Raw genomic sequence first — 17,999 nt, forward strand, 5'->3', positions numbered from 1 at the left:
CTCTGGGTTTGTTTTAGTTTCCATGGGGATTAATTGGGTTCACCTACCTCTTGTTAGTGGTCGGCACGCTCACCTGTTGTCAACCACTAACCAGAGGCAGGTGAACCCAATTTATCCCTATGGAAACTAAAACAAACCCAGAGGTGCACAAACAGGAATTAAGGGAGTCCAAAACTAACAGAAAATGACAAAACATGATCCGGGCGACGGATCAGAACAGGTACTTGCCACGTGTTGTCTGAGGTGGTACTTGGTAAAACAAGTTTGATACTTACAGTATACACACTTTGTAGGGCTTAACAAAAGACAGAAAGTGATCATTTTATTTTAAATTTGTTTTCTAAATATGCTAAACTTTTCATTATATTATTTTCACGTCGTATTAGGCTCCAGTGTTGTTGTTTTGGTTACAATGTAAAATCGCTAATCGGTAGCATGTGTATGGCATATCCAATGTAAATTAGCATTGAGCTAGCACATTTTGAAAAATGAAGCCTTGCTGTACTTTCAAGCGCTTTCTATCAGGCTATGCTTGCTTTTTGGGCATGGAAAAATTGCAATATGAATCGTTTTGGTTCCCAATAATACAGGCAGGATTCGAGTACAGTGCCAAAAAAAATTCAGGACCCATCCCTAACAGTGGTGCACTTTTTTCTACATCAGTTTTAGATATGGTCCACGTGGGAAGTTAGAAACAGGGAAGGGAAATATATATCTTTTGTGGCACGTGAGAGTCAGGCAGGAAATGGTTCAGAGAAACTTTGCCTTGTTTAAGGATGAAGGATCACATTTTGTTCAACAACTTTACAGGGCACGAAACAAAAAAAAGGGCCTTAACCATTGACGCTTGAACCACCCCTGACCTGTCTGTACTCTTGATAGACAGTCGTGGTCAAAAGTTTACATACACTTGTAAATAACATAATGTCATGCCTGTTTTGAGTTTGGAATCATTTCTCCAACTCTTATTTTTTGTGATAGAGTGATTGGAGCACATACTGTACTTGTTGGTCACACAAAAAAAAATCTGAACTTTCCTCCAGAAGGTCTTATCTTGGTCCATGTAATGTCAGATGAAACAAAAATTGAGCTGTTTGGCCACAATACCCAGCAATATGTTTGGAGGAGAAAAGGTGAGGCCTTTACTCCCAGAAACACCATCCCTACTGTCTAGCATGGTGGTTGTAGTATTATGCTCTGGCCTGTTTTGTTGCCAATGGAACTGGTGCTTTACAGAGAGTAAATGGGACAATGAAAAGGAAGATTGCCTCCAAATTCTTCAGGACAATCTAAAGTCATAAGCCCAAGGGTTGGGTCTTGGGCACAGTGGGTCAATGACCCCAAACACACGTCAAAAGTGGTTAAAGGAATGGCTAAATCAGGCTACAATTAAGGTTTTAGAATGGCCTTCCCAAAGACCTGACTTAAGCATGTGGACAATGCTGAAGAAACAAGTCCGTGTCAGAAAACCACCAAATTTAGCTGAACTGCACTGATTTTGGCAATAGAAGTGTTCAAAAATTCAACCAGAAGCTTGTGGATGGCTACCAAAAGCGCCTTATTGCAGTGAAACTTGCCAAGGGACATGTAACCAAATATTAAAATTGCTGTATGTATACTTTTGACCCAGCAGATTTGGTCACATTTAGCTCACAGTAGACCCATAATAAATTCATAAAAGAACCAAACTTCATGAATGTTTTTTGTGACCAACAAGTATGTGCTCCAATCATTCTATCACAAAAAAATAAGAGTTGTAGCAATTATTGGAAACCCAAGACAGCCATGACATTATGTTTTTTATAAGTTTCCACGACTATAAGTGTAGGGATGAGTTCCGGACCAACACCTGCCTGCCTTACTCCAATCCATCTGAATTATTCCACTAATGCACGAGTATGACACAACATCTCCCGTCCAACAGCAAAACATAGTAACTCACTTCTAGCTGATTTGGGGAAAACAAAGGAAAACCAATCTATCTTGATGCTGTCTTACAAAGATCTACAAAGTCATGAAACGTATAGATGTTTTCTTGAGCTTTCATTTTCTTGCCGATCGAGCCATGGATTGAATCTGCTCTCATGAACGTCTGCCCTTTCTCCAGATATTTTATCACAATCTCGGGTGGGCCCCATTCTGCGTTTGCACATTGGGTAAGAGCCGTGTACAGCGTCCAGTTTTTATTTTGACCTCCACAGTTATCTGCCCAAAAAAGTATGCAAGGGGAAGAATCAAGAACAATACATTGAATGAAGGTGCTTGCAACGTCCTGGGCCAATCTTCCAAATATCCCCTCGTGCCATAATATCACATAATCAGGTTGACCGTCGGCCCCCATTCGTGCAAATGTCTCATTAAAGACAATAAGGCGACTGACAAAGAAGCTCCGATTGATCCCTTGAGATACTAGGTTTTTCTGTTGTATCTACGCGGTTTTGTGGTAGTTGCTAGGTCCTGCTATGCGCGTAACAGCTTACTTACGGAACAAATAACAATATCCCATACACTAATGTAAAGCATATCACCTAGGAACTCCAAAATTATTATTAGATCAGTTTTGACCAAAATTTAGTTACTGGGTTTTGCCTTTGGACGGGAGACATGGCAAAGATTGAGCATGCATGACTTGTAGTCTTCACATTTCTGCTATGTAAATCCAAACCTTCAGGGCTTACTTTAACTTTGAGTATTTCTATGTTTTAAAACAGTGGTTCTTAATCTGGGTTCGATCGAACCCTAGGGGTTCGGTGAGTCGGCCTCAGAGGTTCGGCGGAGCCTCCATCACGGAGGTCAAGACACACTCGACTCATCGTGTAAATAAAAACTTCTCCCTATTGGCGTATAATGGATACCCCCAAACAATATTCCTTCTAATTTTCCATCTGATTTGCCAGTGTGTCATTTGTTGAGTTCATGCACTGTGTTGGTTTTGTTCTTTGAACAAGGTGATGTTCATGCACTTTGTCTTGAATTTCAACAACAAAAAAAATATTTTTCACTAAACAAGGGTTCGGTGAATGCGCATATGAAACTGATGGGGTTCGGTACCTCCAACAAGGTTAAGAACCACTGTTTTAAAACAAAAACACTAGTGTTTTAAGGAGGATAAAATGAGGAATATTTTGTGGTTAACAGCGCACGGAATGATGGTTATTTTGGTGTTAGCAGGGTAAAACTTCAGAATTCAATGATGTTTTGAAGACAATAGGCCCAGTGTACTGTTGCCATGGTTATCTGGGAAATATCGCGTCTTTTGTCGCCATCCATGCAACTTTAGTCATCTCCGAGAGACCCGACCTGATCAGTTCCACAAAAAAATGTGGCCCCGTTTTAATTTATTTTACTCATAAGTCCTTTTTTTTTTAATCCAAGGAAGGCTTTGCCTGCTATGGAGCTTCAATGTTTGTCCCTGACCTAACATGAAGTACGTCAGAAGTGAGTACACACCCCAGATTTTTTTGATGGTGTCTTGTTTTTACCAACTGAAATACATTTTGATAAAATGTATAGTAGTCATTGTACAGCTTGTATAACCATGTCATTGCATTGTCCTCTCCAAATGAGTCGACATGTCAAAAAAGGGTGAGCACAATATACGTGACCAATATGTCATGTGACTTCTTAGTAAGGATGGGCATCCATACCACTATTCAGTACTTTTCTGTGTTTTCATGTGATAATAAATGTTTGTTTAATAATGAAATAAATAAAAAATACATTTAACACTGATCTGATGGTGACAATTGTGCTGTCCAGTTATTTCTTACACTAAGCCATGTTTGCCTTTACTCATTTCATTTCAGTTTGTCCTCTGTGTGTTGCCATAGTCAGGAAGTAGTCTGTGCCATTGAGCTAAATGTGTTAGTCTTGTCTTCTGCTGAGCCCCACAAAGTGTGTGTACTGTAAATATTGCACTTATTGCACACCAGCTGTTTGATTGTAACGTGCATCTGGGTTGACGCTCTAATGACCAAATTCGGAGGTGTTGAAATCCGATCCCTCATGCGTTACTCCATCTAAAAGTGACATCCGCGTGTGAAGGATATCACCACATGGGCTCAGTAACACTTCAGAAAACCACTGTCAGTAACTACAGTTCGATTTGTAAGTGCAAGTTAAAACTCTACTATGCAAAGCAAAGAGGCAGCACAGCTCGGTTAGTAGAGTGGCCGTGCCAGCACCTTGAGGGTTGCTGGTTCGATTCCCGCTTCCGCCATCCTAGTTACTGCCATTGTGTCCTTGGGCAAGACACTTTACCCACCTGCTCCCAGTGCCACCCACACTGGTTTAAATGTAACTTAGATATTGGGTTTCACTATGTAAAGCGCTTTAAGTCACTAGAGAAAAGCGCTATATAAATATAATTCACTTCACAAAGCAAAATCCATTTATCAACAACACCCAGAAACGCTGGGCCCGAGGTCATCTAAGATGGACTGATGGAAAGTGGAAAAGTGTTCTCATTTCAAATTCCATCCATCCATCCATCCATTTACTACCGCTTATTCCCTTTGGGGTCGCGGGGGGCGCTGGCGCCTATCTCAGCTACAATCGGGCGGAAGGCGGGGTACACCCTGGACAAGTCGCCACCTCATCACAGGGCCAACACAGATAGACAGACAACATTCACACTCACATTCACACACTAGGGCCAATTTAGTGTTGCCAATCAACCTATCCCCAGGTGCATGTTTTTGGAAGTGGGAGGAAGCCGGAGTACCCGGAGGGAACCCACGCATTCACGGGGAGAACATGCAAACTCCACACAGAAAGATCCCGAGCCTGGATTTGAACCCAGGACTGCAGGAACTTTGTATTGTGAGGCAGACGCACTAACCCCTCTGCCACCGTGAAGCCCTCATTTCAAATTGTTTTTGGGAAACTGTGGACGTTGTGTCCTCTGGAACAGAGAGGAAAAGAACCATTTGGTTTGTTATAGGCGCAAAGTTGAAAAGCCAGCGTCTGTGATGGTATGGGGGTGTATTAGTGCCCAAGGCATGGATAACTTACACATCTGTGAAGGCACCATTAATGCTGAAAGGGACATACAGGTTTTGGAGCAACATATGTTGCCATCCAAGCAACATCTTTTTCATGGACGCCCCTGCTTATTTCAGCAAGACAATGCCAAGCCACGTGTTACAACAGCATGGCTTCATAGTAAATGAGTGCGGGTAGTAGACTGGCCTGCCTGTAGTCCAGACCTGTCTCCGATTGAAAATGTGTGGCGCACTATGAAGCCTAAAATACCACAACAGATACCCCGGACTGTTGAACAACTTAAGCTGTACATCAAGCGAGAATGAGAAAGAATTCCACTTTCAAAGCTTAAAAAATTTTATCCCAAACGTTTACTGTGTGTTGTTAAAAGGAAAGGCCATGTAACACAGTGGTGAATATGTCACTCGGCCAACTTTTTTGTAATGCGTTGTTGCCATTACATTCTAAGTTCATGATTATTTGCAAAGAAAAATTAAGTTTCTCAGTTCGAACATTAAATATCTTGTCTTTGCAGTCTATTCAATTGAATATAAGTTAAAAAGTATTTGCAAATCATTTTTATTTACGAATTACACAACGTGCCAACTGGTTTTGGGTTTTGACCCCACATCTGCAGTCCCTTCCAAGGTTTCTCTTTGTATCACATTAGGTTGAGTTTTTTCTTGCCCTGATGTGGGAATCTGAGCCAAGGATGTCGTTTTGGCTTGTGCAGCCCTTTGAGACACATGTGATTTAGGGCTATATGAATAAACTTTGATTGATTGATTGATCGTGGTGCCTCATGGCAAATAACTCTAAAAGAACTGTCGCTTTACATAAATATTACGGGTGTTAAAAAAATACAGATTTTCAAATGAATCCAATTCTTTTTTTGTAACGATTCTTAATTTAATTTTTTTTTAAATCAAAAATTTTTTTTTATTTGTGTAATAAGTTTTTGTAAAAAATCTGTCCTTTAAAGCCACTTTAGTAAATGTTTAGTCATCCATCCATCCATTTTCTACCGCTTATTCCTTTTCGGGGTCGCGGGGGGCGCTGGCGCCTATCTCAGCTACAATCGAGCGGAAGGCAGGGTACACCCTGGACAAGTCGCCACCTCATCGCAGGGCCAACACAGATAGACAGACAGCATTCACACTCACATTCACACACTAGGGCCAATTTAGTGTTGCCTATCAACCTATCCCCAGGTGCATGTCTTTGGAGGTGGGAGGAAGCCGTAGTACCCAGAGGGAACACAGAAAGATCCCGAGCCTGGATTTGAACCCAGGACTGCAGGAACTTCGTATTGTGAGGCAGACAGAATTTTAATAAACAAAACCATTTTTCTTTTAAGTAAAGCGAGACATCTATCACAGCTGTTTTGTCTATTTCATGAAGGAATGTAGTTAATCATAGATCTGGCAGCCAAAGTTATTTAAAAAAAATAAATCACAGAATCGTTTTGAATAAATAATGAATCGAATCGAATCTTGTGGTTCCCAACTATTCACATCCCTAGTAGTTCTCAAACTTGTTTTCACCAAGTAGCACTTCAGAAAGCACTTGGCTCTCCAAGTACCACCATAATGACAACTATTAAAATACAGTAGCAAAGTAGCCCTAAGTATTCATAAAGAAACAAGACAGAGGTTTTATTTAACACGTATATTGAATATGTTTGGCCAGTGTAACATCAGACACAGTTTGAACAGTAACATTGTGTTTAAATAAGTCAGGGGTGGGCAACCTTTACCACTCAAAGAGCCATTTCGACCCATTTCACAAAATGATGGGAGCCACATGACTCTTGGAATTTATAATGAAATAACACTGTATGAAGAGTTGTTTTTTTTTGCTTTGTGCTATATATAAACCAAGGGTTTTAGACACGCGGCCCGCAATTATATTTGAAGATTTGATGTTAGTGCGGCCAGTGAGTATTATGTGAATGCCTCTTATTAGCATCACGCATACAAATCCTCCCGAATTGTCCGGGAGACTCGCGGGTTACAGAGTGACTGTTCCAGCGGACGTTTGCTGAGTAAAACCCATCCAACGAATATAAGGGCGTGCTACGATGGCACTGTCTTTAATGCCCTCCACAAATTGTACAAACAGCTTACCAGTCAGGTCACGTGTTGTATGTGGCCCTGCAGACGCACACATGCGACTGCAAGGCATTCTTGTTCAACAGCCATACAGGTCACACTGAGGGTGCCAATTTAAACAACTTTAACACTCTTACTAATATGCGCCACACTGTGAACCCACACCAAACAAAAATGACAAATACATGTTTGGGAAAACTCCGCACTGTAACACAACATATATACAGCATAACAAATACCCAGAATCCCATGCAACCCAGGCTACATTATACACCCCACTAGCACCCTCCCCCCCTCCCATCCCCTCCTGCGTCGGTTGAGGTGGGCAGGGTGTATGATGTAGCCTGGAAGAGTCAGGGTTGCATGGGATTCTGGGTATTATGTTGTGCTACAGTATGTATGTTTTCCCGAAATGTGTTTGTCATTCTTATTTGGTGTGGTTTCACAGTGTGGCGCATATTAGTAAGAGTGTTAAAGTTGTTTATATCACAACCTTCAGCGTAACCTGTATGGCTGTTGAACAACTATGCCTTGCAATCACTTGAGGATTGTAAGAGAGGTTTCACACAAAACACGACCAGCCGGCACGCACATAGTGTTGTGTAACAGCGGGCGCAACTACATGCATTTGAAGATGTTATGGGTATTGCCATCACGGCCCGCCCTCAATGTTGCTGTCCGAGTGAAAATCACAGTATGCAAACCTCAGACAATTTTAGGGAAAAGCACTAAGGTCAGAAATCTCCCGGTAAATTCGGGAAGGTTGGAAAGTTTACAGATGAGCCACACCAGAGTGATCAAAGAGCCGCATGCGACTCCGGAGCCGCGGGTTGCCGACCCTTGCGTTGCTGGAACATAGCATTGTGTGAAATGACGCAGCGATGGCAATCAGACCTACAGAAGATGCAGGGCTAAAGAAAAAATAACATTATGATGTGTTTTGTTAAAGCCAATATGAATATTCTCCCATTGTGTCCAGTTACAGTACTGTATACTCCGGGGGTCAGCAACTCGCGCCTCCATGGAGGTTTTTCAAAAATTTATGAAAATGGAAAAATATGAGGTAAAATATATATTTTTTGTTTCAATATGGTTTCTGTAGGAGGACAAACATGACACAAATATTCCTAATTGTTAGAAATCCCCGTTTGCATTAAACTTGCTTCACTGATGAGAGTATTTGGTAAGTGCCCTTTTGTCCTACTAATTTTGCGGTCTTTAAACTACCATAGTTTGTTTACAATGTACAACTTTCTCCGATGCTGCCACAGAAAGACGCAATTTATGCCACTCCTTCTTTGTCTCATTTTCTACACCAAACATGTTATGCTGTGCATGAATTCACACAGGTGAGCTTTGTTGACGTTATTGACTTGTTGGAGTGATAAACAGGTATATTTGGTCAGTGCCTACCAATTTTGCGGGCCTTGAACTAACCATGGTTTGTTTACATGTACAACTTTTTCCGATGCTGCCACAGAAAGGCGTATTTTATGCCACTCCTTCTTTGTCTCATTTTATCCACCAAACGTTTCATGCTGTGCGTGAATTCACAAAGGTGAGCTTTGTTGATGTTATTGACTTGTTGGAGTGCTATAATCGGACATATTTGGTCAGTGCATGACTGCAAGCTAATCGATGCTAACATGCTATTTAGGCTAGCCGTGTGTACATATTGCATCATTATGCCTCGATTGTAAGTATATTCGAGCTCATTGAATTTCCTTTACTTATGTCTTCTGTCTATTTCATTTGAATTTGCATGTCTCATGACACATTATCTGTATGCAATATTGGTTGCATTTCTGACAGTTGTGTTTGTGTGTGTGCCATGTTGTTCCAGACCACAGCAAATATTACCTAGCTTGCAAAGTTTGTTTTAAATCCATTAGAAGAAGACAGCCTGCCGTTTCCATAAACTTGGACACACACATCTATACCTTTGGCCATTTTAAGACCGCCATTTCCAGGAGTTATCTAACCTTCTATGTATTCTCTGTTTTACTAAAGTTTCCAATGTTGTAAAAATGTGAAGAATAAATTTAACATTTCAACATTTCTGTCAATGAAGATTTGCGTCAGCCTGCGACAGTCATTTTGATAGTAGCCTATTATAGCCAATATGGACACTTACATCATGTTTTGCCTCCATCGTAACACTTACATAAGGCTTTTAATTTTTTTGTGGCTCCAGACACAATTTTTTGGGTGTATTTTTGGTCCAATATGGCTCTTTCAACATTGTGGGTTGCCGACCCCTGGTGTAGTCCAATGATGCTTGTGGAGCAGTGGAAGAGTGGCCGTGCGCAACCCGAGGGTCCCTGGTTCAATCCCCACCTAGTACCCACCTCGTCACGTCCGTTGTGTCCTGAGCAAGACACTTCACCCTTGCTCCTGATGGGTGCTGGTTAGCACCTTGCATGGCAGCTCCCTCCATCAGTGTGGGAATGTGTGTGTCAATGGGTAAATGTGGAAATAGTGTCAAAGCGCTTTGAGTACCTTGAAGGTAGAAAAGCGCTATACAAGTACAACCCATTTATTATTTATTAATAAATATTTGACATTTTCATGTTGAAAAACTTATTTGGGCGTTACCATTTAGTGGTCAAATGTACGGACTGTGTACTGTACTGTCCAATCTACTAATAAAAGTTTTAATCAATCAATCAATCAATAAAAAAAAAACGCCTAGTTGAAATGCAGCTTTTAACCACTTGATGGCAGCATTGCATCAGTCAGTTGTTCAACAGGCTAACCAGCGGCTGTGGGTCTTTTTAGTGGAACATGTTCGTTATTTCCAATGTAAACGTTGCCCTCTAGTTAAATTTTTACGTTTTCTGTTATTTTTCTTTTTGCTACTGTTGTTGCTGTTTTTTTCTTGTTTATTTTTATTTTTTTAGAATATGTCACGGTTCGATGGACTGGTCGTGGACTGGATTTAATTTGGTGTTTTAATAAAAAATAAAATCAACTTTGTTAAATGTTCCCGAGAAAAAAAACACGATACAATTAAAGTGACAAGCCACGTTTGGAAAGTGTCTGTGAGAGGCGGTGATGCAGCAAACAAGACCACAAACTGCCATAAGACTCCAATGAAGAAGAAGCCGGAACCTAAAAATGGTCTTGATTAACCCGGAGGAGTTACGACGGTGCACCAATAAAAATGACCGTCAAGGGGGTGTGTGTCGCCTGCTTTGAGCTTCTCTCAGGTCAGAATTCTTCACCTTTTTAGACCTTAAAATGCTACTTTTTGACATAATAACCCCCATTTTAAACAACTTAATATATGCTGTTTGTAATATGCTCCTTATGTGGCGTATATGTATATGTAAAGAACTTCAATATATCAATATACATTTCATCAGCACTCATTTGAAACCAGACGTCACAAGGTTTTTATTTGGCATTTGTTAGATATGAACGGTAATAATAACTTATAACTACTTTATCATTGTGATTGAAATGCTGGGAAATTGATCTGCGTCTCAGTTCACACGTTCCCATAGTTAACGTCGCATTTTAAGTGCGTTCACTTACAGTCGTGGTCAATAGTTTACATACACTTGTAAAGAACATAACGTCATCGCTGTCTTCACTTTCCAATAATTTCTATAACTTATTTTTTTTTTGTGATAGTAATTGGAGCACATTCTTGTTGGTCACAAAAAAATGTTCATGTAGTTTGGTTCTATTATGAATTTATTATGGGTCTGCTGAAAATGTGACCAAATCTGCTGGGTCAAAAGTATAAATACAGCAATGTTAATAAAAAGTTAAAGTCCCAATGATTGTCACACACACACTAGGTGTGGTGAAATTATTCTCTGCATTTGACCCATCACCCTTGATCGCCCCCCCTGAGAGGTGAGGGGAGCAGTGAGCAGCAGCAGTGGCCGCACCCGGGAATCATTTTTGGTGATTTAACCCCCAATTTTAACCCTTGATGCTGAGTGTCAAGCAGGGAATTGAATTGTTTATTGAAGATCCCATTAGCTGACGGCAAAGCGACTGCTAGTCTTCCTGGGGTCCATATAAGAGCATACAAAATTAAAATACAAAGAATACATGCATTGCCAAACATTATACAATGGAAAAATACAACATGAGATAGAAAAGTTAGTTAAAACCAGTATTAAAATTTCACGTCATGTGAGCAGCTGCAACAAGTGTATCTTCAAAGCTTTCTTGAATGACAATTTACTTTGTGAGAGATTAATGTGTGATGGCAATATATTCCAGAATGATATACATCTATACATGACTGTAGGGAGGTAATGGGTCCCATTTTTATGACTCAGGCGGGGATTGAACTCACAACCTACCGATCTCAGGGCGGACACTCCAACCCAGGGGTGTCAAACTCATTTTAGATCGGGGGCCACATGGAGAAAAATCCACACCCAAGTGGGCCGGACTGGTAAAATCACAGCACGATAATTTAAAAATAAAGACAACTTCAGATTGTTTTTTTTTTGTTTGTTTAAAAATAGAACAAGCACATTCTGAAAATGTAAAAATCATTATGTGTTTTTTTTTTTTACACTTACATGTTGCGGTTGATAGTATTCTACTTTTTATTTGTCGTTATTTATACCTTCTGAATAAATTATGTGATAATGCTCATCAGTGAGCACATTGGTGTTAATTTTCAATTTATGAAGATATAAAAATAAATAAAAATTAAATTACAGGACGTTATTTTTAGTTTTCTCATTTTCCTCGACCGGTACACTAATGTGATTTATTTTTTTATTTTTTTTACATATGTAGCATAATCTTCAAAGAAACAAAGAATTGCTATTGCAACATCTAGTGGACACATTTAGAACAGCAGTTTCTTTCATTAAAAAATTCGGGCTCATTTTTATACTGAGCAAACTCCTCCCGCGGCCCTGATAAAACCTGTTCGCGAGCCTGATCCAACCCGCAGGCCGTACGTTTGACACCCCTGCTCTAACCACTAGGCACCTGAGTAGTATTGGTTACATGTCCCTAGGTAAGTTTCACTACAATAAGGCAATTTTGGTAGCCATCCACAAGCTTCTGGCAACCTTCTGGTTGAATTTTTGACCGCTCCTCTTGACAGAATTGGTGCAGTCCAGCAAAATGTGTTAGTTTTCTGACATTGACTTATTTCTTCAGCATTGTCCACACATGTAGGTCAGGACTTTGGGAAGGCCATTCTACATACTTGCCAACCTTGAGACCTCTGAATTCGGGAGATGTGGGGGGGCGGAGTTAAGGTGGGCGGGGTTTGGTGGTAGCGGGGTTGTATATTGTATCAGAGTTAGGGCTGCAAGGGATTCTGGGTATTTGTTCTGTTGTGTTTATGTTGTGTTACGGTTCGGATGTTCTCCCGAATTTTGTTTGTCATTCTTGTTTGGTGTGGGTTCACAGTGTGGCGCATATTTGTAACAGTGTTAACGTTCTTTATACGGCCACCCTCAGTGTGACCTGTATGGCTGTTCACCAAGTATGCGTTGTATTCACTTGTGTGTGTCTGTAGAAGCCGCATACAACATGTGACTGGGCCGGCACGCTGTTTGTATGGAGAAAAAGCAAACGCGACGACAGGTCGTAGAGAACGCAAAAGGCAGTGCCGTCACGACACGCCCTCTATATTGTTGTCCGGGTGAAAATCGGTAGAAATTCGGGAGAATGGTTGCCCCGGGAAATTTTCGAGAGGGGCACTGAAATCCGGGAGGGTTGGCAAGTATGCCGGCACGATGTTTATATGGAGGAAAAGTGGACATGACGACAGGCTGTCCTCACTCAGGTCCGGCTGGAAATCGGGAGGAATTTGGGAGAATGGTTGTCGAGGGAGATTTTCGGGTGAGGCACTGAAATTCGGGAGTCTCCCGGAAAATTCGGGAGGGTTGGCAAGTATGCCATTCCAAAACCTTACTTCTAGCCTGATTTAGCCATTCCTTTACAACTTTTGACGTGTGTTTGGGGTCATTGTCCTGTTGGAACACCCAACTGCGCCCAAGACCCAACCTCTGGGCTGATGATTTTAGGTTGTCCTGAAGAATTTGGAGGTAATCCTCCTTTTTTATTGTCTCATTTACTCACTGGAAAGCACCAGTTCCATTGGCAGCAAAACAGGCACAGAGCATAATACTACCACCACCAACTCAATTTTGGTTTCATCTGACATCACATGGACAAAGATAAGACCTTCTAGAGGTAGGTTCAGTGGTCAAATGAAACACAAATTGAGCTGTTTGGCCACAATACCCAGCAATATATGTGGAGGAGAAAAGGTGAGGCTTTTAATCCCAGGAACACCAGTCCTACCGTAAAGCATGGTGGTGGTAGTATTATGCTCTGTGCCTGTTTTGCTGCCAATGGAACTGGTGCTTTCCAGTAAGTAAATGAGACAATAAAAAAGGAGGATTACCTCCAAATTCTTCAGGACAACCTAAAATCATCAGCAGATGTTGGGTTTTGGGCGCAGTTGGGTGTTCCAACTGGACAATGACCCCAAACACACATCACAAGTGGTAAATGAATGGCTAAATCAGGCAAGAACTTAGGTTTTAGAATGACCTTCTCAAAGTCCTGACTTAAACATATGGACAATGCTGAAGAAACAAGTCCATGTCAGAAAACTAACCCATTTAGCTGGACTGCACCAATTCTGTTAAGAGGAGTGGTCAAAAATTAAAGTAGAAGCTTGCCAGAAGCTTGTGGATGGCTAACAAAAGCGCCTTATTTCAGTGAAACATGGACATGTAACCAAATATTAACATTGCTGTATGTATACTTTTGACCCAGCAGATTTTCTCACATTTTCAGTAGACCCATAACAAATTAATAAAAGAACCAAACTTAATGAATGTTTTTTGTGACCAACAAGTATGTGCTCCAATCACTCTATCACAAAAAAATAAGAGTTGTATAAATTATTGGCAACTCAAGACAGCCATGACATAATGTTCTTTACAAGTGTATGAAAACTTTTGATCGAGACTGTATGTGCTGTGTTCAAGGGGTAAACCCATTGAGACCAAAATAAATAATATTTTTAAAGTAATTAGGATCTTATGTCATAGCTGTCAACATTTATTTTAATTTCAATTACTTGCATTGCACCTAAATCCTTGTTGACTCTCTGTATCCTCAGATATTACTACTGACTGAAGACTGAAATTTTACTGTTGAAGACCATGATTGATCAGCCATGGACCAGATCATCTTTAATCATGATAGTGTGCTGTCAGATGTTCACATGCTTTGTCCCAACACACGTCACCTCATGACGCGCCTCAACAGGGTTGGACAGCCTGGTAGGTTGTGTACAGTATATATGACTATAAAATGTGTGGAATGCTATAAATTGTTCAAATTGGATTCTGAACACTTTTTTTTGTTGCTGCCATGTGTCGTGACTCTCTGCAAGCACACACCTGTTTATCACAAATAGTTTGTAATTCTGTACTGGAACTCCAAACAGGGTAACATTGGTAGTATATTTAGTGGACTGGATCTATTTTTAGGTAGAACTCCAGCAGAGTTACACCAGCTGCTTATTTAGCAGCATCAATTAAAAAAAACGGGAAAATGTATATATATTTTGCTAATAGGAGGCAACATATTCTGCCAACAGATGCAGAAATTAGTGTTAAAGGCCTACTGAAATGAGATTTTCTTGTTTAAACGGGGATAGCTGGTCCATTCTATGTGTCATACTTGATCATTTCGCGATATTGCCATATTTTTGCTGAAAGGATTTAGTAGAGAACATCGACGATAAAGTTCGCAACTTTTGGTCGCTAATAAAAAAGCCTTGCCTTTACCGGAAGTATGTGCGCGATGACGTCACCGGTGTGAGGGCTCCTCACATCCTCACATTGTTTATGTGAGCCTCCAGCAGCAAGAGCTATTCGGACCGAGAAAGCGACAATTTCCCCATTAATTTGAGCGAGGATGAAAGATTCGTGGATGAGGAAATTTAGAGTGAAGGCCTAGAAAAAAAAAAGAAAAAAAAGGTCGAGGGCAAGTGAGAGCGATTCAGATGTTTTTAGACACATTTACTAGGATAATTCTGGGAAATCCCTTATCTGCCTATTGTGTTGCTAGTGTTTTAGTGAGTTAAAGAGTACATGATAGTTGGAGGGGTGTGGCCACGGGTGTTTTGACGCCAGAGTCTCTTAGAGAAGTCACGGCAGCAGGAGGACGCTGGCTCCGCTGATTTCCAGTAAAAGGTGACTTATTTCCACAATTTTCTCACCCAAAACTGCCGGTTGACATGTAGTCGGGATTCATGTTCGCTTGACCGCTCCATAGTAAACCTTCACCCCTGGGAATTTTAAACAAGGAAACACCGTGTGTTTGTGTGGCTAAAGGCTAAAAGCTTCCCACCTATATCTTTCAACTTTGACTTCTCCAATATTAATTGAACAAATTGCAAAAGATTCAGCAACACAGATGTCCAAAATACTGTGTAATTGCGCGATGAAAAGAGACGACTTTTAGCCGCAAGTGGTGCTGAGCTAATATATCCCCTCTAACCAATAACGTCCCAAACACGCGTCATCATCGCGTCATCATCGCGTCATCATTCCGCGATGTTTTCAACAGGAAACTCCATCCATCCATCTTCTACCGCTTATTCCCTTTCGGGGTCGCGGGGGGCGCTGGCGCCTATCTCAGCTACAATCGGGCGGAAGGCGGGGTACACCCTGGACAAGTCGCCCCCTCATGGCAGGAAACTCCGCGGGAAATTTTAAATTGTAATTTAGTAAAGTAAACCGGCCGATTGGCATGTGTTGCAATGTTAAGATTTCATCATTGATATATAAACTATCAGACTGGGTGGTCGGTAGTAGTGGGTTTCAGTAGGCCTTTAAGTAAAGGTGAAGTCTTTAGAAGTCGTTTGTCCTATTTGTATGTGTAACTGTACTTATGTTTGTATGTCTTTTCCCCTATTTTTTCTGTTGCATTCTTTTGTGAAATTATTAATCCCTATATTTTGTGGTGTTCTTCCAGTGTTCACCTCTAAATATGCGATTTTGTCTGATGCTGAAAGGCATGGCAAAAAAGAGTCTCCAATGACAGAAAACAGTGACACTGAGACACGAGTCCAGCTACAGAAAGATGGCGAAGGAGGTGGTGAAAGGACTGTTGAATCTGGATTGGACGAGGATGGAGATTTTGACATTGCACATCGGTAGGGAAGAGCTTCAAAGCAGTTGCTAGTTTGTCAGGATGTGTGTGAGAGGTTCCATCATGCATGCAGAAACAAGACTAAATACAACATCTATAGTTAGATTTTTGCATTTTAGTTAACACCATGTTGGCACACACACATACATATATCCATCCATCCATCTTCTTCCACACCGGGGGGTGTGTGTGTGTGTGTGTGTGTGTGTATATTTCATATATATATGTATATATGTATATCCATATATATATAAGTAAATATTTATTTATTTATTTTCATATATTACACTTTCCACAAAATAATATTTTACTGTTAATTAAAGAAAGACATGTTACATACAATCAATATATCCTCCCAAGACATCAGCTGTACGCAGGGGAGTAGGGGTATTCAATTTCCATTGATTTGACGAGGTTGAAAATCGAGATCGATCTTTTGAATCTTCAACTATTTGATGACAACCCTAGACATTTCACTTGATCAAGCCTTTTCTACAAAATTAAAGTATCGTATTTTTCAGAGTATAAGTCGCTCCGGAATGTATGTCGCACCTACCGAAAATGCATAAAAAAGAAGGAAAAAAACATATATTAGTCGCACTGGAGTATAAGTCGCATTTTTGGGGGAAATTTATTTGATAAAACCCAAAACCAAGAATAGACATTTGAAAGGCAATTTAAAATAAAGAATAGTGAACGACAGGCTGAATAAGTGTACGTTATTAACGCATAAATAACCAAATGAGAAGGTGCCTGGTATGTTAACGTAACATATTATGGTATGAGTCATTCAAATAACTATAACATATAGAACATGATATACGTTTACCAAACAAATCTGTCACTCCTAATTGCTAAATCAGATTAAATCTTATACGTCTAGTCTCTTACATGAATGAGCTAAATAATATTATTTGATATTTTACGGTAATGTGTTAATAATTTCACACATAAGTCGCTACTGAGTATAAGTTGCACCCCTGGCCAAACTATGAAAAAAACTGTGACTTATTGTCCGAAAAATACGGTATGTATAACTCGTGCTGATATTGTATAGAATCAATATTGGCATAGGTCAACACACAAATCACCAATGTTGTTTTTTACGGTTGCCGGAAAAAAATCGATTAACATCCAAAGCGTGGCTTTTATTTAATACGATTCTGAATAGTTTTGCAATTTTCAAGAGTCGATTTTTTAAAAAGCGTTTTTTAGGAAATGTTCCTGCTTACTTGTTGCAAGTATACGTCAACATCCAGAATTAGCTTTTGTAACCTGATTTGAAAATCTTATATTATAATGTATATATCAAATAATATATTGAGAGAATTGAATTGAATCATGTGAAACCAAATTGAATCATGAGTTGTAATATTCATATGCCTAATTAGTATTGTATCCCGAACTGAAAAAAGTTGTATCGGGACAACCCTACCTAAAACCCCACCAATCTTATATAATGGCACTCGCGAGAACAACATTTTAAATGATAACATTGGTCTAAAAGGTTCGAAATGTAGGATAAGGCCTCTATTTTTTTTTTATATTTGATCCCCTACCACTCTGCAAGCATTCTGAACTCCACTGACCGGTTACGTGCCCATTAAGCACACAAATTAGTTCTGTCCCTTTAAAGGGGAACTGCACTTTTTTTTGGAACTTTTCCTATCCTTCACAATCATTATTACAGACATGACGACAGATGTATTTTAATGCATTCGAACTCGTAAATAAAAG

At 40.2% G+C, this 17,999-nt stretch overlaps 1 protein-coding gene and 1 long non-coding RNA gene across 3 annotated transcripts in view; one reads left to right on the top strand and one right to left on the bottom strand.

The window, feature by feature from the left end:
• Positions 1–17,999, bottom strand: part of LOC133541085 (uncharacterized) — a 48,671-nt gene that overhangs the window by 7,414 nt on the left and 23,258 nt on the right. The gene's annotated exons all lie outside the window — the stretch shown is intronic.
• Positions 8,430–17,999, top strand: part of LOC133541805 (methyltransferase-like protein 22) — a 29,629-nt gene continuing 20,059 nt past the window's right edge. Inside the window, exons 1-3 of one of the 2 annotated variants that reach the window (XM_061885407.1) lie at positions 8,430–8,652; positions 14,221–14,383; positions 16,086–16,266. In XM_061885407.1, the coding sequence (XP_061741391.1) occupies positions 14,278–14,383; positions 16,086–16,266 (287 nt within the window). In that variant the 5' untranslated portion in view covers positions 8,430–8,652; positions 14,221–14,277. Of the gene's footprint in view, positions 8,653–10,194; positions 10,304–14,220; positions 14,384–16,085; positions 16,267–17,999 lie in introns of those variants that run through there. The other variant, XM_061885408.1, reaches the window with a different exon arrangement.

This window comes from Nerophis ophidion, linkage group LG23, assembly GCF_033978795.1.
Source record: "Nerophis ophidion isolate RoL-2023_Sa linkage group LG23, RoL_Noph_v1.0, whole genome shotgun sequence".
In the NCBI taxonomy this organism is placed as follows: domain Eukaryota; kingdom Metazoa; phylum Chordata; class Actinopteri; order Syngnathiformes; family Syngnathidae; genus Nerophis; species Nerophis ophidion.